This window comes from Mchenga conophoros, linkage group LG1 (genome assembly GCF_057382185.1).
Source record: "Mchenga conophoros isolate Kocher_MC1m ecotype Shallow Benthic linkage group LG1, M_conophoros_male_GT1.1, whole genome shotgun sequence".
NCBI lineage: Eukaryota > Metazoa > Chordata > Actinopteri > Cichliformes > Cichlidae > Mchenga > Mchenga conophoros.
In genome coordinates, this window is record NC_140526.1 from 28,479,207 (window position 1) to 28,500,350 (window position 21,144).

The following is a 21,144-nucleotide window of genomic DNA, read 5'->3' on the forward strand; positions in this document are numbered from 1 at the left end:
TGCAGTAAAAGTATACCTGGATAGAGAAACACATAATAAAACACCATCAGCCTCCCCAGAGCCTGGACCTCAACTTTACTGAAGCAGTGCGGGATCAGCTTGACAGACAACAGAACAAAAGGCAGCAAACATCCAAAGAAAAGTTTTGAATGTCCTTAAAGAAGCCTGGAGAATTATTCCTGAAGACTACTTAAAGAAATTACGAGATTGTTCAGGCTGTGTTGAAGAAACTTTGTACAATTCTAACAAGCTTAAAAGTCAATCTCTGTTTTTGCCTCACATACTGTATATTTTAGCTATGTTTATATGTTTTGATAAATCACTGCAATATTTCACATTTTCCTAGCAAAATATAAAGAAATGAGGGGGTGGCTCAAGACTTTTGCACAGTATTGTAAAATCCTCCCTTTTTTTATTTTCATCAAAATCTTAAATTTCTGATATTAACACTAAGTACATCCCCTGCATATAATCGTGTAAAACATTCTGACAACGTGTGTATTTACAAGGATGTCCATCTTGTAAAGGCAGGCCAGCTCTCTCATGTCCCTGAAAGGCTGAAGCAGGTACTGGAAGAAAGTCGTGGCGACAGTCGCCAGGTCCTGGTAGGCCTCGTCTTCTTCCTCGTAGATGCTGAGCAGCATGACCATCCTGTCAGCACCGCTGTGACTTTGTAGCAGCTGTGGAGACAAAAAAAAACTTAAACACCATGATCTGGGTTTACCCTGAGCACACAGCTTAGTTTTGCTCTGTATGACTTTTCATACTCAGAATGAACCAATCCAATCCGTGCCAGCTAACACAAGAGTCGATAACTAGGCCTTTCAGAATACAACTTGGGTGGGCTGAAGGTAGACTTGTGAAGACACTTCAAGATGAGGTTAGTGGTTGAACACCACGGGGATTCTTGGACCTGGTTCTGCGGTGTTGACCGCTGAAGTCAAACAAATTCAGGTATTAAAAAACATTTTATGTGAGAGTGATGAAATATTTGGAACTGAGACTTTTTTTTTTTTTGGAGAGTGAGATCTTGGTTAAGAAAATGTTAAATCGCTTGGATTCAAAATATGTAAATAGTTGGAAAATCAAGTGTTATCTATGCCCTGACATCTTCCAGCATACAATGGGAACAATGTTTGCTTTAGCCATTAAAAACAATCAACGCAGCACCACAAACCTGCATCTGAGACAGCATAAGCAAAAGCTGGATAAGATGTCATAAAGGTATCATTTACAGCAGAACCGTAACAGTGGTTTATGTAGACATAATACCGGCACCGAGTACAGATTCTGATACATTTATTCTACTCGTAGCGGTGCCATCAACAGTTTTTCTTACAGGTCCACTTGCTCGTTGTTTCTGTGACCAATTCTTGATCAGAACCTTACATCTGTGTAAGGAAACAAACCAGCACAACAAGCACATTTTCAGCTCAGCGAGCTACATCATGATGTCTGTGGAAACAGGTACAGTGTGGGCATGTAAAAACTCAGCTACCATAACTCAGACCACATTATTTTGATAAAAGGACATGATAAGCTTGGAGGCATGCATTCCAGCGATCTCCAGTGGATCTCGAATGGAACTAGATTTCTGTTTTGATGTCAAGCTGACGTATTATGCTCTTCAAATGCTTCATTGGTCTATTGGCTGTCATTTGACTGCTTTTACTTCCATTTGCATGTGAAACAAACTAAACAGAGCTAAAGGGTCAGATTGCAGGTTGAAGCAGCAAACAAAGACCAGTGCTGGTGGTGTTGCAACATCTAGAGCCTTGGCTGGAACAGCAGCTGTGGTTTGCTGTGTCATGGTAGACCTGATTTAGGCTCACACCACCACTTAGAGGTGCTAATATGGCAGACTAGACCTTTAAACTTCTTGGGATTAGAGAGCATGCAGTCTTTCTCAGACTTCAGACTTCAGGGACTCATGTTTCTAAGGTGTTGTAAGACTTCTATCATAGATGGGGCACCAAACAGATACAGGGCCAGTGTTGCTGATACCGATGCCAATACTTTTGCCCTATAAAATGTAGATTACAAAGGGGAGAACAGTGTACCATGATTACTGATTGATTCATCATTAATTTACACATTCTGAACACATTTTAATGACCACTAAATCACTGTGATTTTTACTTTCCACATTAATTAATTAATTAACACAAGGTGTTTGGAAACTGATTTTCTGGAGACCTGGAATGTAAATGTGCACATTTATTTAACAAAATCCAGTGGGCATACTGCACTTAGGGAACAAAAACAGTCTCAGTCCTATCGCGTTGGTATCGATATTAGATCGATCCGCCCACCTCTACGCCTCACCTGTCTCAGGTGACCCTTGGCCCTTGACATCTCCTCCTGCAAGCTTTTCTTTTTGAACTCCTGTAAATTCTCAAAGTACTCCTCGACATCTCGGTCATCCTGTGCGAACAAGGTGTCGAGAACGATCTTCCGTCCGCAGAGGTCAATAGCGGTGCTGAAATACTTCTCGAGTTTCCTACACGGGGTGTCATAGTCCTTCTCCTCGTCATTGTCTGGACCTGATCTCCTATTCAGGAAGAGCAAGTCCCAAATGTTGCCCTCTTCAAACTCCGTCAAATCCGGGAAGCAGCCTCCCAGGACGTCGGCCACGCAGGTGAACTGCTGGTGGACGTGCTTCAGATCGCTGACGGAGAAGAGTCCTGCCCAGCTCATCTGAGGGTCGTCGGCGGCAGGCTCGGATTTGCGCTTCTGCCGCTGTAACGTCCGGTTATGGCAGGTGACGGCGAACTTACACTCGATAACGTTCCACTGTACGATGAAGCCCAGTTTAAAGGCCTCATCTTCCTCAAATATGTTGCTTTTAACGGCCACCCACCCCTCCAGACTGTCTAGCCGCTCACACTCTATGCTGTTCATCTTAAAAAGAGATATTTCACCCTGGCCGAGAAGCTGCTGGCTCTGTTTACAACGTCCGCCATTTGTGTGACGTCAGTTGCCTTCACCAGCCCCGGAAGTTATCGGTCAATATGAGCTAACGGTTTTACTAACACAGATATCTACCTTTTAAAGAATACGCTGTTTTGACAAAGAATGGTAACCACGAAAAACCTAGACTGGGTCACTAAGAGCAGGCGGGTCCCATTACAGAAATGTCTAATCCAATGCGTTTGATATGTCTTAAACTAACGTTTACGAGGAACCTTGAATGCACCATAAGCCTCTGGTACTGCCTTTAACTTTGACCTTTAAATCACATGTTCGGGGATTTCCAAATCCTAAAAATTAAAGCATTTAACTTTTAGTTGTTGTTCCTTTACAATGTCAGCATATCTCAAACCTCTGCAGACTTTCGACCACGTTTAATGAATCTATTTCATTAATAACGAACTTCCTGTGTAGATGTTTGGCATGCCTGTGAAATGTGAGCAAACACAGTCCCATCTATTTCTGTCACTGCTGTCCTGCCGGATACTGCTGCTGGCCTGAAAAGGCTGTCTAAGAACCAAACGGCTCCCTTAAATTTTCAGGTAAATTTGTTATCAGCTGCTTGCTCACTATAGCAGTTCTGCTTTGTTAAATTCTCCTCCGATGCAGTTTCAGGACACTAACAGATACTTAAGCCTCAGTCCTCGCCTGAGTCCTTGTCATCATGGACTTGTATGAGATCAGAGGAGGCAGGCTGGGTGTAATTGCAGAGGAAGCCGAGCTCCAGGAGTTAAGCAGAGAGTCTACTGCTATGGAGACCTACAATGTAGGCTCACCTCCATCTCCCACTGCAGCAGAAGATGGAAGTGATGGTGAGGAGGATGCTTTTAAGGAGGGAGAAACTGAGGTGAGGACACTAACTAACTACCTATGTTCAGCCACAGTCGTCTCATTGCATTTAATCACTTCTCTGAGAGAATGCCAACACAATACAGAAGAGTAAAATAAATAGCTGAGTGAGGGGAAACATCTGATTAAGATACACTCATAGTAAACAGCAACATAAACTCTTAACTGTTACCCCTCATTGTAGTCTGTGTTGCAGGTTTGAATTAAATGTGAAAAGAGCTCAAGCTTGCGTTATGACTGCTTTCAGGGGGAGATCATCTTGATTCGCGATCACCTGCAAGAGAAGGTTGCAGAGATGGAGAGCTTTGCTGGTCATCTGGAAGAGATCTTCCTTACAGTGGAGGTACTACTCAAACGTCTAGTCTGATCTCCTTTGTTTTGACATAACTTTACTGTTTTATTATCATATGAATATGCAGAGATGCTTTTTTCCTTTTTTTTTACTCATAGACAGTAATAAAGTCATCACAAGCCCATTTTATTACATCAAATTGTTGTTTTTTTAATTTGTTCTTTCCTGTAAAACAAATGTGTTACACTCTAACTCTCTCATATTATTGCACGTACAGGAGAATTTTGGCCGTCAAGAGCAGCACTTGGAGCAGCACTACAATGACGTGCTGCAGACACTGTCTCAGCGACAGGATGAGAGCGCGGCAAGGTTGGAGGAGGAGAAGAAGAGTAAGCTGGAAGCCCTGTACGGTCAGCTGCTGGCCTGTGGTCAGGCACTCGATGCCTCCAAGGAGCTCATCGAGACAGCGCAGGAGGTCTACCGCAGCCAGGACAAGAGGCTTCTTTTGAAGGTGATAAATGACTCCACTGGATCATATTTGCAGATGGCCCCAAAAATAAATAAATAAATAAAACATGGCCAGCTAATGCAATTGTGGATATGAAGCATTGATTAGCATTTATTCATTTATTTATTTTGCTATTGAAATTACTTCTTTGGATTTTATTGACAGACAGTTATGCCCACAATTAAAAGGTAAGCATGAGGCTGCACAGTGAGTCTGCACAGTGTGACACTGCAGGTGTGATATTAAGAGATCGAGCATCAATAACATGTGAGATTTGTCTTCCCTTTAGTTTCAGACTTTAGTTTTATTTAACTTGATATATTTTAAAATCCCAGTTGAAGGTCCACTTACTGAACTTAGCAAATAAAAACAAAAAAAGAACCTTGAACCTAGCACAAAAAGTAAAGAAATTTGTATTTGGTCAATTATTTTATTTATTTATTTATTTTTGTAAGGTTGCTTCCTGCCAATAGACCTATACGTTGGAAAGCCTGTTTATTTCCCCTTAAATGTAGCCACATTTATTAGGGAAAATGCATTTGTGGGCTGAGCAGCAGAGTTGAGTATGTGGGTCGCGCCCGTGAAACACTTGCCAAATTTCCTCTTCCAATACCAGTCAGCTTATTCTGCTACTGACTCTTGTTTGGTGTAGTTTATTGGACTGGATGATTAAAGTCTGAAGAAACAATTTATTCATTTAACAAACAGGGCCCTGAGTAGCACGTGGAAGATCCACACACAGCCACAACAGCCTGGCACCTCCTCCTCATGCTGGTCACCAGCTTGGTCACACGCTGCTGTGGGACGGCATCTCAATATGGTTGTGTTGGCTGACTTGCGACAAATGCTGTTAAACTGACAATATGTCTTGTTTCTTCAGACTTCAATCATTCATATTCATTCATGGGCACAACCCACAGACACAACTCTGCTGAACAAACTCCATCCACTGTACAAAACATGCTTGCATGCTTGATGAAAAGCACGTAAAGTATTTATTTTATGGTCAAATTTTGAACATTAGCCTGATAACGCACTGCACGTTTTTTAAAATCAGGGCTTTTTTTTGTTCTGTACCACACTAGAATCGAGGAGTTTGCCAAAGACGAGGTTGACCTCACGCTGTCTACATGTCTTGAATTCAACACACCGCTCGCTGACCTGTCGGATGTCAAAACCATGATGGACTCGATCAACGTTGTTCCAGGTCTGAATCTACAAATCGCCTCCTCTGGTTCACTTTCCGCCTCCTTCTCTGTCACTTGAAAAATACAAATCTAGCAACACGCCGTGTCTTGCGTCACTGAAAATGAGAATCCTAATAATAGGAATCACACAGAGGTGTCAGTGTTGAGCTTCAACCAGAACAGAGCTGTCTTAACATTTAGATTTTTGTACTTTAAAAAGACTTCTTGATAACTGTGCTGAATTTACAGTGAATCTCTATCAAACAACCCCCAGCTCCATCTGCCCCAGTAATCAATCCCCAGATGCCCAACTCTGCCACTCAGACATCCCTGCGCGTGTGCTGGAGCTTGTTCTCTGATGACACAGTGGAGTACTACGAGCTTTACTACAGGCCGGTGCTGGAGGATACACCAGCAGACAGCACCTTCACACCGCAGGGTATAAACCAGAGACGCTCCCTGCAGATGTGCACTGCATGATAATGTCACCATCTGCTGCTCAACTTGTATCTACTGATCTCCCTGAAAATATTGCGATCTAAAGGTGTGCTCATCTTTTTGTTTTTTATTTAAGTGAGCAAGGTAACGTTGAAGGAGACGCACTGCACTGTTGCAGATTTGCTGCCCAATGCTCAGTACGAGCTCTGGGTGACGGCTACCAATACCACAGGCATCAGCCCAGCCAGCGAGAAGGCCTTATACATGACGGGTAACAAATGTCACTCTCCAACTACGTGAGGAGTTCTTAAACTTGTGGCAGTTTAAAATAATAATAGTTCTGCCACTTTCCTCAGCTTTGCAATCACTCCAAAGTGGTGTGTTGGTGGGAATAAAAGTCTAAATCCTCTCTCCCCTAGTGCCATCACCTCCAGTGATTAAGCAGAGGGAGTGCAGTAGCTGTCCAGAGGCTGCTCTGATCCGCTGGGAGTCAGGAAACACCAACCCCGTAGACTCCTACACGGTGGAGCTCAGGGAGATGGGTGCAGACGGCACAGAGAGCAGCATTACCGAGTAAGAGGTGTTATTAACGAGACCGATTTGGCAAGCTCAAAATTTAACCGTGCCCTCTCCTTGAAATCTGTCACTTTGAAAAGGCCACGCCTAGAGTTAAAGTTAAAATAGCTCGGTAAAAATAGAAGCGCTTGGCTGGAAACGCAGAGCTTCAAAGACGCAGTACTCCGTGATATTAGGCTCCACTGGCTTTTTCCTTTGATAAGGCTTTTGCTTCAAAATAAACAAGCTGGTGTTAGTGCTTGCCTGGGAAGTTTTGTTTTTTTGAGGTCCCATGGATATAGAGCTGCTGAATCAAGATGCACTCTGTCCTAGAAAATCTATTCTTAGCTTCAGCCCTTGCAGTGCTGTTGGCCTCAGCTAGAATGCTGTGCCCACATTTGGGGTCATTTTCATTTCTTATCCAGTCGCTCTGGAGAACACTTTAAACATTTATCTGTGCAGTAAACTCTCTTTTTATTATGATTTTTTTTTCAAGCTAGACTTAAAGAAAATGTTCAATTATGAGTATATACAAATATAAGTTTCTGTTTAACCACCAGAATTTCAAGGTGATCTTTCAGTGATTTATGTTTTGGTAACCATACACAATAAAATACAGTTCACAAAGTGATCAGTGTTCTGCATTTACTATATATTTAAAGGAAGACGCGTGACCCTCATGTCTCAATTACAACCCCAGGTCTATTGTAGCAGTGCCCACCTGTCAGTGTCTGATCCAGCTGCAGCCAGGACAACGTTACCTCATCTCTGTGAGAGCGGTCAACATCGGAGGGCCCAGTGACAGGAGTGAACCAATTTCTATCACCACGACAGGTGAGAAACAATTGGGATCAGCGTTTTCATTATGTTTTTGGCTCACTCATAGGCGGTATGGACCTTATCGTTTAAAGCAGAACAGTTATGTCTGTTTGTAACTTTAAGCATCTACTTGTTGATCATCCCCATCATGTTTGAGACTCCTTTCGCTTAGAAAGAGCATATAAGTTTATTTATTGTTAGCCTTGTTTAAACAGAGGTTGCACGATTAGAATAAATCAATCTGATGTCCTGTGTTTAAGCCGTAGCTTAAATAAATATACCTTCTTACTACATACATGGATTCAGGCAGTCTTTGCAATCAAACACCCATTTACCTGTGCAGGTACGTTTTTCTATCTCCTGGAGGACACTGCCCATCCTTGCCTGTCCATCTCTGAAGATGGCTTCACAATCTTTTATGGAGATGAAGAACTTCCCATAAGTGCCATGGCCTTAGATGACAACACCTTTACCAGGTGCGAATAATGGGAACCTTGACTTATAAAGATGACTCTATACACTTGCAGATGTTTAAATGTCAGTGTCTTTACAGATGTGTAGCTGTCCTTGGGGATCTGATTCCAGTGCGAGGAAGGCATTACTGGGAAGTTGAGGTGGATGATGGGACAGAGTTCCGGATCGGAGTTGCCTATGAGGACACAGAGAGGAACTCGTATCTTGGGGCCAACAGTACCTCGTGGTGTATGAGACACATCCTGAGTCCATCCAGGTAGCAGTCAGTACCAGCCAGGGTTCTTTCATCAGCTTCACTGCTGAACACCCTGTGATGTCCTGTCAGTACTCTTTACACATTAGTACTCCTCCAAAATAACTGCACACCAGGGATCCTATAGGTAAACTATGCCTGTGAACAACGGTTTAGCAAATATACAAAAGCACAACTGCTGAACCGCAAAATACTTGTATCCGATTGCTGTAACAAAGTCCCCATATATTTCATCTTAATCATCTCAGTTTGAACAGCGTCTGCGTGTTTTCAAGACAAGTGCTGTAGTAGCTTTGGTTTTCTGCTCAGTCATTTTTCTTAAATATACTTGTTCCCTGAAAAGAAGCAGACATTTTCACAGGACTCCACAGACCTAATAGATGCAGACTTTTCCACCAATCTGATAGCAGAATTAACATGCGGATCCTCTGAGGGCCTACTATTGCAGTTCTCAGAAACTGGGCCAAGACTTTATTTTTAGCATTCAGAAATTTTCCCTTTCCTAAGCAAAAAAAAAAAAGTGCATCCGTTCTGTGTGAAACTAAGCCCATTGAAGGGAGAAAAGCCCACAGCTGAATATCTGTTACTTTATAATAGTTTCTATGGCAACTCTTCTTGGAACAAAGCAGGACAGATGAATTATCACATTTAGCGAGTCATTCGCAGCAGCATATCACACGAGCCCTGAATATGGCTCCCATTGTGGACATCTTCTTGTTGATTCTGCCTACGCACAATTTAACAAGCACATTTTTCATTTTCTTTAAGCTGCAGCCATTTGAAATCCTGCTGTTGGCTCATTATTCAGCATCTGCTTTCCTAATGGCTGACAGAGCGGGAAAATCATCAACAGTATGAATAAAATTGCTTTTTGACACACTCAATAATAATGCTTCTCCCTTTGTTAGGCATAAATACGAGTTTCTGCACAACGGCTGGAGTCCTGACTTGAGGATCACTGTGAACCCCGTACGGATTGGAGTGGCACTCGACTACGACAGAGGGACTCTGTCTTTCTTTAACGTAAATCTGGAACAACATCTGCACACCTTCCACTGTCACTTCCAAAATTACGTCCACCCCTGCTTTAGCCTGGACAACCCGGGAGCGCTTACTGTACACAACAGCATAGAAGCTCCTGAATACACATTCATCTGACATCAGAAGTATCAAGAAGAAATAAAAACCCAGGCAACAAGGACAAAACAATTATCGACTTTAATACTTACCAAAGAGCTCGGTGACATCGAACAAAACCAATGTTTGTAACGCCAATCTCCATTAAAAACTGAACTTTCTCACTAAAGACAACACACTGCTTTCAAATGTTTTTATTATAGTATTCCATGGGAACAGGCATACACCATTTTCCAAGATAAGAAAAGGTTTCACTAAATTGTACAATATTTAAACCACCTGTGATTGCAGCAGACTTGAGTGTTTAAGTCCAAAGGGGGAAATAAGGAGCTGTCTTTTCTTTGCGCTCCCACCAAAAAAAAAAAAAAAAATGCATTTGAGAAAAAAAATGAAAGGGGGAAAAAAACCAATTGAAATTATAATACAACTATATTCACATATGTAGAAGGAAAGTCCACCCAGAATACTTCCACACACTGTATAAAGTGGCTAATGATGATGTGTTTGAATTTGCAATCAGATCACTATTTCATAAAAAAATAAAATGAAAATAAAAAACCCACAAATGTAGCCCAAAGAGGTGTGACATTTTAACATAAATCCACACTGACGCTGAAATAGTTCGCATCTAGACTTCTATATTTACATTTTCTACATAGGCAGCAGAAAGTTTGAATACGCCCCCCCCCTTACTTTACTCCCCCCCAAAAAAACCTTCTATTTCCACATGTGTCCTTTTTTTAAAAGCATGTTACGAATGCTGTATGAAGACCGATGGGCTTTGAAGGTTGGCTACCTGATCTAAAAGGTATGTCAATAGTAAAAGGGGTACACAAACTTTCAAAGAACTGTCTCCAAGATCCTGACAGAGCTTAAAATTAAAAATGCATCTGTTCTGAAAAACGGAAGAATAAAAAGGACTCTCCCCTGCTTTGTGCGAAGGCAGTTGTCAGCAAATATATTTGTCTTTGTAGTAAATGTGGTGTAACATGCCAGAACAGTGTATGATACAAGGGTGGACTTTTCCTTTGATGCGGTTTGAGTTTGTGAAACTTGCTGATCTACTGAATGTGGTCTATGAATGTCCTGGACAGTGGGGATGGGACGGGGCAGAGGTTATGAGTTATCTGTCTTACTGCTACGGCTCCTCTCCTCCTCTTCATCGGAGGAATCCCCTCCATAGGGCACTAACCCTGATGTATCACTGAACAATTTAGGCTTCTTCTCGCACACCTCGTCTTGAACACCTGCAAGAGCACAATAAAGGAAAAAAAGAAAAATGGAGAGAGAGAGAGAAGTAGAAGAAAGGTGGGAGATATGAGCAAGAGAAAAAGAGAAAAGAGAAGGGGAGTAGACAAAGCAGGAGAAGAAAACAAAAAGGAAACCCATTGAGGAGCCCCATATTAGCGGTGGTTTTTGAGTTCGTTTGATCCACAGCCAGGGGGAGGGAAGATATCAAATGAAACGGCAGCAGATCACACATCCATAACAGGCAGGTCCAGGGACACATGTTGAGAGAGAAAACAAGGGAAAGACAAAAAACATATACAAGAAGAGCATGTTAGTGAGTTTCACCAGCGGAAGGTTTCACACAGGTCTCCACTCCTCCCCCATTGCTCCACGGGGGGGAGATGCCATTTCATGTAACAGACAACACCACAGAAGAAATATCTGAGTACTCAGGCTCTCAGAGTATTAGGAAATAAAGAACAGCATACCCAATGACGCGGTGCTGCTGGGCAGACTCGCTGGATCATCCGTCACGGCATCTCTTGGCCTTTTGCGTGCAACAGCGGCGGGAGCCACGCAGGGAGGTGGCGGGGGAGGCATCAGAAACCTGAACAGAGAAAAATATGAATATCTACGCTACACAAGACTCATGAAGAACAAGGGAAAAACAATGATCTATGAGCAGACCTTTCTACTTCTTTCTCCTCGCCAACACTGGGTGCAGGAAGGGTGGACTCCTGATGAGTTGGACCCTCTGGAGAGATGGCGTAGGGCTAAAAAGACAGAACATTCAAGCCTTTTTACAAACTTTCAAAAGAAAAAGCTTGTCTCAAAAGAAAATTATTTTAGCATGTGAAAACCTTGGAAGACACTCAGAGCTTCCCATTTGCTTCAAGTTATTTTGATACTCAGCTAAGGCTGCAACAAGATCCAGCAAGTTTGCTCACTTACAAAGAAATGAACAGTTGCTAATTTTTATGGTAGTTCCAATGTAATGGAGAGAAACCAGGAAAAAAAAAAAAAACTATTCAATAGACTATCCCATAAAACCCGGATCCCACAGATAGGCTGTGTGGCACAGAGATGACAAATAATTACTCCTGATCTCATTCAACTCATTATGTGTATCAAGCAAACCTGTCCAGTTACTTCAATTTAAACCTGTCCACCATCATGAGCAAGACCAAACAACAGTGCAAACATGGTGACAAACTACAAAGACACATCTTACTACTGTCAAACTATACTTTGAGATCAAATATTCATTTCACTCATCTACATGTAAATCATTTCAGAACTTTTATGCAGTTTCTAAGTGAGCCAGCTAACAAATTCAAGCAGGGGATCAAATTAATATTTCCCCCGCTGTATAACACAGACCTCTTGCATGGACTAAGGCATTAAAATCTTTAATATTCTATTTTAAAATATCTGAATTTAAAGGCAGATCTATAGTAGGGAGCAACTAGAGAGAAATCTGCTTATAAATTACAACCCAAAGTGCTTTTGATGGGAGATAATAGGCACTACAGCTTCAATAAAGTTTGTTTTTGAACTGAGCACTGATAAAACATGATCAGATTTTCATCCAAGCCAAAGTTGTGGCCAAATGCAATCAAACAAAAACAAAAAACCCCCAAAACAAACCTGTTGTACTTTTCACATCTTTACTGAACAGTAATCTAAGGTTATCTTCCTAATTGGAACATGTTGTTAGTACAATACAATTTTATTTATATAGCACATTTAAAAACCCGAAGGCACACCAAAGTGCTTCACAGTAATATGGAGAGTCAGCATAAGTCAATAACAGGGTACAAATCGGGCACAAGCACAGGCAGCATAGAGGCACTAACAGACCAGAAGAGTTAGATAAATACAAAATCTGCTAAGAAGACAAAAACAGCAGTAAAATTAATAATAAAATAATAAATTTAATAAAACTTAAAAGATTTAAAAGTGTAAAATTTAAAAGATTTAAAAGGGTATTAACTGGTCAGGAAAGCCAAGTCAAATAGATATGCTTTTAATCTTGATTTAAAGGATTGGATAGAGTCCATGGCTCGAATAGAAGCAGGGAGGCTATTCCAAAGGTTTTGTTCAGCTGAAGCAAAGGCATGATCGCCTATGGTCTTCAGTCTAAACTTAGGTTGGGCCAGGAGTAATTGACCTGATGATCTTAATGCACGACAAGGAGTGTACAGATTGAGGAGGTCAGTGAGGTAGCCGGGCGCAATGTTATTCAGGATTTTAAAAGTGAGTAGCAAGATTTTAAGCTCAATGCGATATTTGATTGGTAAGCAGTGTAGATCAACAAGACCCGGAGTAATAGGGTCAAATTTTCTAGTTCCAGTAAGAAGGCGAGCCGCAGCATTCTGAACGAGTCGCAGCCTTTGAAGAGAGAACAGTAGAGAGAATTACAGTAATCTAACCTGGAGGTCACAAAAGCGTGGATAAGTTTTTCCAGGTCCCTGTGTGGTATATAATGCTTAGCTTTAGAAATCTGGCGCAGTTGGAAAAAAAACAAAACAAAAAAAACCAAAAACAGATTTAACTACAGATGATACTTGCTTATCAAGCTTAAAGGAGCTATCCAAATAGACACCCAGGTTACGCATAGAATCAGAGAGACAGTTAGCTAGGGGCCCCAGCAGGGCAACAAGCTGGTCTCAAGGAATATGGCTGTCGAACACCGTAACTTCAGTTTTTTTCTCATTTAAAATGAGAGAATTATCTGACAGCCAATCTTTAACCTCTCTCAGGCAATCGTACAGGGAGTTCAATGATGCTGACAAATCATCAGTCAGTTGACGATAGATTTGAATGTCATCAGTGTAAAAGTGATAAGAAATATTGTATTTTTCAAATATGGAGCCCAAGGGTAGCATACACAAAGAGAATAATAGAGGGCCCAATACAGACCCCTGGGGCACACCACAACAGAGAGGGGCAACAGAGGAAGAGTATCCTCCCATCACAACAGAGAAGGATCTATCTGTGAGGTAAGAATTAAACCAGTTAAGGGCAGAACCCTTGATGCCTACAACATGCTCTAGCCTCCTCAAGAGTATATTATGATCAACCATGTGAAAGGGTGAAGACAGATCCAATAAAACTAAAACGGCAGGGCGACTAGAGTCAGCAAATACAAGAAGATCATTATAGACTCTTAGAAGGGCCATTTCAGTGCTATGGTGTGGCTTAAAGTCAGACTGGTATTTGTCAGTAATATTATTTGCAACTAAGTAAGCCTGTATTTGAAGACAGACTGCTTTCTCTAAAATTTTTGATAAAAATGGAAGTTTCGAGTTTGGCCTATAATAGGACATACTTTAACTAGGGGTGCAACGATACACAAAATTCACGGTTCGGTTCGATACTTTGGTGTCACGGTTCGATATTTTTTCAATACAAAAAAAAAAAGTTCATGCCTTTTTAATTTGTCATTTATTAAAATTATAAATATATATTTTAACTCAAAAGTACAGTTTTTAAATTTAATGTTGCTGAAACAACAAAGTAATAAAAAATTTTTTTTATCTGATCGAGAAATCACTCATCTTTGGAAAAGAGAGTTTATTACAGAGAAATGGCTCTTTCCAAAATAAAAGCTATACTATACACTTCTTCTGGGCTATACTCTCAGCAGCATATTAAACATATCAGGTCCCCATAAGGAGAATCATGTGCTAACAGCTGTCTAGGGTAAAGTTTGTAGCATGCGTGCTTGTTGTTTTTGTCTGCTTCCACTTGTCTTTGCACTAGGATGATGTCGGAGTAAATGTGCAGTCATATTCGTTGTGTTCCCCACTAGTGCTGTCAGCGTTAATCTCGTTGAAATGACGTTAACTCCACAACACCGCAAATCTCCGTTAACGAGCTACCGTGGATCGCCCCGTGCATGGGGCTGGACGGCCAACACGTTAACGAGCTAACTGCGCTAACACACTAGTTCCCACCATGTAATTGAGCATTGCGTGGCACATCCAACATACTGTTTTACTTTTGTCCATGACGTGCTGACCTTCAGGGTCATACGTCACATGAAAACCAAAATAGTTCCAAACGCCAGATCTGAATGAGGGTGGGGGAGGTTCAATTTGCCATGTTGCAACGACAGCTTAACTTCTGTCTCACTAGCTTGCCCTGCGCTCAGTGAATCTGCGTTCGACTACTCTGCCTAGGCTGCACTGTCGAGTGCAGATCCACTGAGCGCTCAACACAGACAGCATCGTCAGAAGTAAAGTTGATAAAATAAATGAAAAATTTTGTATTGTTCGATACATATGCGTACCGAACCGAAAGCACTGTATCGAACAGATCCGAGTATTGTTGCACCCCTAATTTTAACACACACTTTTTCCAGCATGGGCTCTAAATGATCATGCACATGTAGAGTGGAACTGCTGGTGTTTTATTAGCACAATAGTGATTGCCTATATTTCTGACACCATTGAAAATCCGAAAACACAAATAGCAATGGCAGAAGTCACAGATCCCCTCCCCGTATTAATCTTTTTTTTTTTTTTTTTTTTTTTAAATTAACACAGTGATACAGATGAAACTAATGTCTGTGATCAAAAAACACTGCTTAGCTCCGTTTGATGGCCATTTGTATTACAGACAATAACTTTCAGCTTAAACACTTGTGTAATTTGGTAAACAACTAACTGGGAAAACAGAAAGCAAAAGAGACGGTCAGTATTTATGCTGAACAAACTGAAACTAATATTTTCATACAATAATTTCATGAGCTATAATTATGTGTAATTCTGTCCAATGTTGGTTGTTTAGCAGTGATGCCTGAAGCTTCTCTGTTTAAAACCAGATGGACTAATCAGCTGCAATTCAGACAGGTTTATCGGTGAGTAATGGTCATGTTAAAATGGGCAGAATTATCTATTAGTGATATGTACAGATGTTACTTTTCAGCTAACCTTTTCATCCTTAGCCCCCTCCTGGAATTGATGCTTGGGACTTCCTGAGTCAGGGGGGGTATTTAAAGATCCTTCAGGCTCCACTGTCTCACTGCTGCTTGGATCCTTGGGTAGGGCAAAACCAACACATACACATTGATGCTGCCACAGGACTTTAAGAGAACTAAAACTCCTCCTAAAGACCTCGATGACTTTCATGTCTTATTGCACTTCTAGTGTAAACTTGCACTGAAACTGGAAACTGATTAATCTATTCAGTGGTTTTAGCTATATGATGTCACAGTTTTTGATGGCTCTTCCAACAAGCAATTAAAAATGTAGCACTCTAAATCAGCTGACTAATAAATGGGAACTTTAAGTAGTGGCAGCTTTAGACTTTTATAATTACCTGAACAAGATAGGGATGCGGTTTCCTAGGACACACCGGATACTGAACCATTGCCTGAGAAGATGGAGGGTTTGTCGACAAGTTAGAATGACTTGGGGGACCATTTGCCTTACTCCAATAACCAGTGGCTCCTGGATACGCTGAATAGCCGCCAGCATACCCATTTGCTGGGTAGTTATACCAGGACCCCTGGCTAGAGTAATTGCTATTAGGTGGAAATCCATGTACTGCGTATGCTGAAATGAAAGTATAGAACCCTGAGTTAATAGCACATATCACATGGATCAATAACAGGGTGTTTTGACAACTGTGACCTACTATTTCAAGCAATTGCTGAGCCACTAAAGACGTCACGGGAGGATTAATTACCACAAGGAGAACGAAGTTAGTCAGTACCTTACATTTGGTCACCCTGTTGGAATTTGCCTGTTTAGTTACAAGACTTAAGAAGAATACTCACACTGTGTCGAGCCCGTGGCTGTGTATATCGACACCATACGTGCATGCTCAGCTCTCACCTAAAGAATGAAAGAAACATTAAAATGATGTAATGAACCAGACAAAACTGCAGCTCTATAATCAGAAAGTTTTGTGGGTAGGTGCAGAGCACTCAAAACCTATCTCTGGAGATCAGGTGGTTCACACTACCACTTTCACTTTTGGAGGTGGGTATCAGTGAAAACTATACGCTTTAGTAGCTTCACTTTCTTACACCTCCTGTAAGACTTTCATGCAATACAAATCCCCTCTGACACAAATACAGTGATAACAGTGTGTACTTACGGTTTCCAGGAGACTCTCTGTGAGTTTCTTTGCCGATTCCAATCCAGCTGCATTTGGGTGGCTGTAACAAAGGTCCATTGTTAAACAGGATGTAACAGACTTAGTAAAGGACTAAAGCCACATATTATCATTACATAGACCAACTGTGAAGCCAACACTGTGCCATAACCTTTAAAACTTGTGCTTAATACGTGCTAGCTCAACTCACTGGCAAAGAAAAAACAAAAATAAGCTGCTAGACTGTTGGAATAGCAATAGGAAAGGTAATTTACAGGATTTACGTCATTAAAACTGTTTTTCCAGTTTCTACAGAAAGTTTTGTCTTTTCAAAAAGCAGAAATCTCCTTGGATGAATTCTGTGCCTCTGGATCTCTCCCACATCAATGGTCTGAAGAGACACAACTCTGGCCTACACCTGAACCATTTAGCACATGCTGCAGATGCGCAGTGTTCCTCAGGTTAGTAAAACTAGCAAAAGCCATGCAGCAAACGACCATTCATCTGCAAGCAGGGCTCTAACACTGAAACCACACAGCACATACTGAATGTGTGTATATGTCATTTAACGACTCTTCCAATTAGAATGAACATACCTGATGTAGACATAAAGAGGTTCAAAGGACTCTCGTTTCGATGCTTGTTCTATGTAGCCAGAACCTTTTCCTCTGAGGAAGACTCGAGCTCCCGTCTCTGTCTGGATGTGACTCAGGTACGAACCTGCTGGACCCTCAACCTTTTCTTTCACATTGAATGAAGGCAACGCTTGGTCCAGACCCACAAAAATCTTTGTGTGCACAAAACTCTGAAGAGAAATAAAGACATGGTTACCTTACCAATACCATGTACCTTATGGCTGTTTAGTGAAATCATGCTTGACATTAGGCAGAAGTGCTTTGTAAGCAGATGCAGTAATCCAAGGCTTTTCACTGTAGACCAGGGACGTTCTCTCTGCTCCTTAATTTTGGAGGCAGGTATCAGTGAAAGCAACATAGTCTCCACTTGCTTCACTTTCTTTACCTCCACTCCCAATAACCTAGTCTGCATAATTAATTTTATATTTCATAACCCTAACTTTATCTTAGGTTTTGAGTAATGTAGCATTGTTATACACCCAAATAAACAATCCTACTACTGTGTGTCCCTCAGTTTACTGCCTGACTACAGAATCTTTCTCACTAAGCACTGTTAGTCTTGAACCTTTGGTTACAATGTACAGCTTATCTGTCTTTGTCCAATACTTAAGGAGACATAAATAACAAAATTAAAGATCAAGTTGTTGATATTTAGGGTTTGATGAGTTCACACAAATTTGACTTTATTTTTTAATCATCTGCCTACCCCTAAATGAGGAGCTGCTGGTCGATGACCCTGGGCTGGCACTGAAGTGGTATTGGGCATCCGTGGCACAGTAGAAGGAACGACAGGTCGAGGCGGCTGAGGGTAGAGAGTGAGCGGTGGAATTACAGGCACCTGCTGTCCCCCCGAGGCTGCTGAGGTCCTCATCACATCCTCAGAGATGATCTCCTTTATCCTGATTACAGCCTCTGTTGCAAAGAAAAGTGACCAATATTTGAGCATCTGCCACATCAATTGTTACATGCTGTGACATTTGTGAATTACATTAGATGATGTCAGCCTCAGCATATTAAGCCAATAAAATGTGCTACTTACTGTTGACTTGTTCTTGGGTCTTTCCCTGAACGTGCAAATACAAAGGTCTTTGTCTAAAGGAAAGAAAATCGGTCATGGACAACATTTTACACTCTTTATCACTGCAAAACTCATTAATTCAGGTTTGTCTGTTTACTTTTATTAGATGAACTTCACTATTCTAGTAAATAATTAATGTAGATTTTCTTAAGACACAATATGCAAATGGGTGGGAAGGGGGGGGGGGGTCTACTTTTGCAGAAACAAAGTATTAAGACTTGAAACACATACCCTGCTGCTATTCCCTTTTCAGTTTCTGTCATGAAATGACCTTTTGTTGAAACGATGGCTCCACTAAACTGTCGAATCTGAAAAAGGTAAAAGATTTTAAAAAAGAAAAGAAAAAAAAAGATATTTTAAGAGACAACTTGTTTTAAAAGTTCTTAAAGTGTGACAAAAGTGTTAAATGGAACACTGCTATGGTCACTTTCCACCAACCTCCTCCTGTGTTTTGCCTTTAGTAAGAAGGTCCCTGCAGTTGAGTGGTACATCATTTATGTCGACTTCAGTGACCACCATCTCTTCTGTAACAGCTGGCACAGGCACACTTGGAGGAGTCTAAAATATATGAAATAACACAGAAAACTTAAACTCCATTAATAACGACAAAAACATACATGATACAGTTATTCAAAGCAGCTCTCTAACTGCACACCTTTGCAAGTAATGGTGGAGGAGTCAACAGCTTTCCTTTTGCCATCAACATAGCATTTATTTTAGCAGCCATTGCTGCAGCCATTTCAACTCCTCCCTGAGGAGATTTTCCTCCCGTTTCTGGTGCCTGGGAAACTGTGCTGTTTGGTCCAGAAACGACTCCTGACAATGAGATAGGGTGGGCTGCATTTTCACTGCTCTTCTGCTGCTGTATGTCTACACTCTGTTTAGGCTGGGCTGGCTTATCCCAACGGCTGGTTAGGCACCTGAAAAAAAGATATACTATAACATATAACATACTATAACTATAATACTATAACAATCCAAGTTTATCAAATTATTTATTGACAGTATTCTTATACCTAACGCTTTTTCATCTTTATTTCTTCCTAAATGTTTTCCATTATGTCTTGGGAAATACTTTGTTTTGACACGTGTTACGCAAATAAAGTTATTATTATTATTTGCCTAAAATAAATATAAACAAAAAACAACTCCGTGACGTCAAATAAAAGGGGACTAGGTATTTTAACCTAAGGACAGCCTGAGAAATACTACATGAGCACCCATATTACCACTGTCCAAACCAGTCATTGGAATTTAAAGTATCGGCACAACATTTTGTCTGTGCTATAACGATCTGTTTAGATACCGTACACTAATACATTGTGGTATCACAAGACAAATTGCCTAACACTTCGCTGATGATGCTAAACAGTAAACATGGTGAATAGCTGTTTATTTTAGCCAATCGTATTCCGCGTTACTAGACATCTGTCATACCGGTGCATTTCAATGTTTTAACAATCTTTCGTGTGTAAAATCTGTGGATTCTGGTAACGGTAGAAGCTGTTAGCTAACATATTAGCAAATAAGACGGCGTTAGTCATTGCTAAGCTATCAGACGCCGAGAGCTAAGCTAGCTAGCTATCAAGTTACGATACGGTTTCACGAGTTTTTCCAATAAAATATAATTTTGGTGTACACTGAACACATAAGCTCAGAGTAACCCATGTATGTTGTTGAATTTTTTTTAGCGTCAAATAACACCCTGCAATCTAACTTTTACTAACAGGCCATGGTAGTGCTGGCAGTTAGCAGATTAAGCTAACAAACACTAGCTTACTGTTCGGTGAACTCTGCAGTGTGGCGTTAGCTTGTGTAACGACTACTCAGTTCTAACAAACTAAACAGACACTCACGGTGTTTGCCCCGTCATTCCTGAAGACATAGCACAACTCCACTAAATAGATAGTAAATTGATACTAGTTTTCGGATACAGTACAAAAGCTACACGGCCTTAGCCATCGGTCTTCTTTCTCTCCTGCTCCGGCGATTTCTTCTGACGACTTGTCGCAAAGTCTGACTTGGCGGAAGCGGAGCTGTCCTCGTGTTCTGGAAGAGTCTCTCTCACTTTCAGTACGCTTCATAACAAATCAAGGCTCACCTGGTTAACGTAGCGTTATGCTAGCCTGTTGATTTAAAATAAAGTAAAAGAAAAGAAACACATTAAAAAGTTTATTTTTTTCTCCCCCCAGCATCTTAAACCAAGGACAGCGCGAACACAAAGCGCTTATTTTCCCATTTTGCATGCAATCTCAGGCCGAAAGCATCAAATACAACATGTCTGTCTTTTTGTACAGTTCCGCGTTTGCTCGCGTTGCGTACCTTATTGTGTCTACAAGAGAGACATTATGAAAATTTAGTGCCATATTTCTGCTGCCAATATTACCATGCACAAACCGTCCTGTCATTGTTGTGTGTATGCTTGTACCTGCAGCTCAATGTTTAGTGCCTGTATATAGTAACCAGGCAATACATCCGTCAGACAGGCTATATATGGGTCAGTTTTGTTAAACAGACAGCTAGTATAACTGTACTTTAGGCACAGACAGTAAGAACTGGCAGCCTTCATGCATTTCCTTTAAGGACTTGGAGACTATGTTCAATGTAGCCAAAA

At 41.1% G+C, this 21,144-nt stretch overlaps 3 protein-coding genes across 6 annotated transcripts in view; 1 reads left to right on the forward strand and 2 right to left on the reverse strand.

The window, feature by feature from the left end:
- Positions 1 to 3,009, reverse strand: part of whamm (WASP homolog associated with actin, golgi membranes and microtubules) — an 18,444-nt gene extending 15,435 nt beyond the window's left edge. The window contains exons 1-2 of one of the 2 annotated variants that reach the window (XM_085273192.1): positions 2,326 to 3,006; positions 507 to 680 (exon numbers count right to left, since the gene is read on the reverse strand). In XM_085273192.1, coding sequence (XP_085129318.1) covers positions 507 to 680; positions 2,326 to 2,901 — 750 coding nt within the window. In that variant the 5' untranslated portion in view covers positions 2,902 to 3,006. Of the gene's footprint in view, positions 1 to 506; positions 681 to 2,325 lie in introns of both variants that reach the window. The other variant, XM_085273201.1, reaches the window with a different exon arrangement.
- Positions 2,354 to 10,762, forward strand: fsd2 (fibronectin type III and SPRY domain containing 2). Of its 2 annotated transcripts, none has more exons than XM_085273217.1 (13): positions 2,354 to 3,512; positions 3,580 to 3,817; positions 4,067 to 4,162; positions 4,389 to 4,622; positions 4,785 to 4,807; positions 5,705 to 5,826; positions 6,081 to 6,245; positions 6,381 to 6,515; positions 6,664 to 6,817; positions 7,500 to 7,633; positions 7,962 to 8,094; positions 8,172 to 8,348; positions 9,254 to 10,762. In XM_085273217.1, exons 2-13 carry the CDS (start codon positions 3,635 to 3,637, stop codon positions 9,501 to 9,503), a joined length of 1,806 nt encoding a protein of 601 aa, XP_085129343.1. In that variant the 5' UTR covers positions 2,354 to 3,512; positions 3,580 to 3,634; the 3' UTR covers positions 9,504 to 10,762. The 2 variants fall into 2 exon arrangements, with proteins under 2 accessions (XP_085129343.1, XP_085129351.1); XM_085273225.1 differs by having other exon boundaries at positions 2,354 to 3,208; positions 3,385 to 3,817.
- On the reverse strand, positions 10,588 to 20,568 carry LOC146583544 (KH homology domain-containing protein 4-like). Of its 2 annotated transcripts, XM_085273238.1 has the most exons (14): positions 20,387 to 20,567; positions 19,186 to 19,450; positions 18,969 to 19,088; positions 18,762 to 18,838; positions 18,492 to 18,544; positions 18,159 to 18,364; positions 17,414 to 17,622; positions 16,821 to 16,881; positions 16,498 to 16,555; positions 16,038 to 16,273; positions 15,650 to 15,754; positions 11,400 to 11,485; positions 11,201 to 11,319; positions 10,588 to 10,729 (listed from the first exon to the last, which is right to left on the reverse strand). In XM_085273238.1, exons 1-14 carry the CDS (start codon positions 20,413 to 20,415, stop codon positions 10,599 to 10,601), a joined length of 1,755 nt encoding a protein of 584 aa, XP_085129364.1. In that variant the 5' UTR covers positions 20,416 to 20,567; the 3' UTR covers positions 10,588 to 10,598. The 2 variants fall into 2 exon arrangements, with proteins under 2 accessions (XP_085129364.1, XP_085129372.1); XM_085273246.1 differs by lacking the exon at positions 15,650 to 15,754 and having other exon boundaries at positions 20,387 to 20,568.
- Between the last annotated feature and the right edge of the window lie 576 nt (positions 20,569 to 21,144).

Excerpts from the sequence above, each read along its gene's own strand:
- fsd2 (XM_085273217.1), top strand. The coding sequence starts at position 3,635 with ATGGACTTGTATGAGATCAGAGGAGGCAGGCTGGGTGTAATTGCAGAG. Across the intron at positions 4,623-4,784 it reads ACAAGAGGCTTCTTTTGAAG|ACAGTTATGCCCACAATTAA; the intron begins GTGATAAATGAC and ends TTTTATTGACAG. Across the intron at positions 5,827-6,080 it reads CTCGATCAACGTTGTTCCAG|CTCCATCTGCCCCAGTAATC; the intron begins GTCTGAATCTAC and ends AACAACCCCCAG.
- LOC146583544 (XM_085273238.1), bottom strand. The coding sequence starts at position 20,415 with ATGTCTTCAGGAATGACGGGGCAAACACC. Across the intron at positions 19,089-19,185 it reads CTCCACCATTACTTGCAAAG|ACTCCTCCAAGTGTGCCTGT; the intron begins GTGTGCAGTTAG and ends CATATATTTTAG. Across the intron at positions 18,839-18,968 it reads AAGGCAAAACACAGGAGGAG|ATTCGACAGTTTAGTGGAGC; the intron begins GTTGGTGGAAAG and ends TACCTTTTTCAG.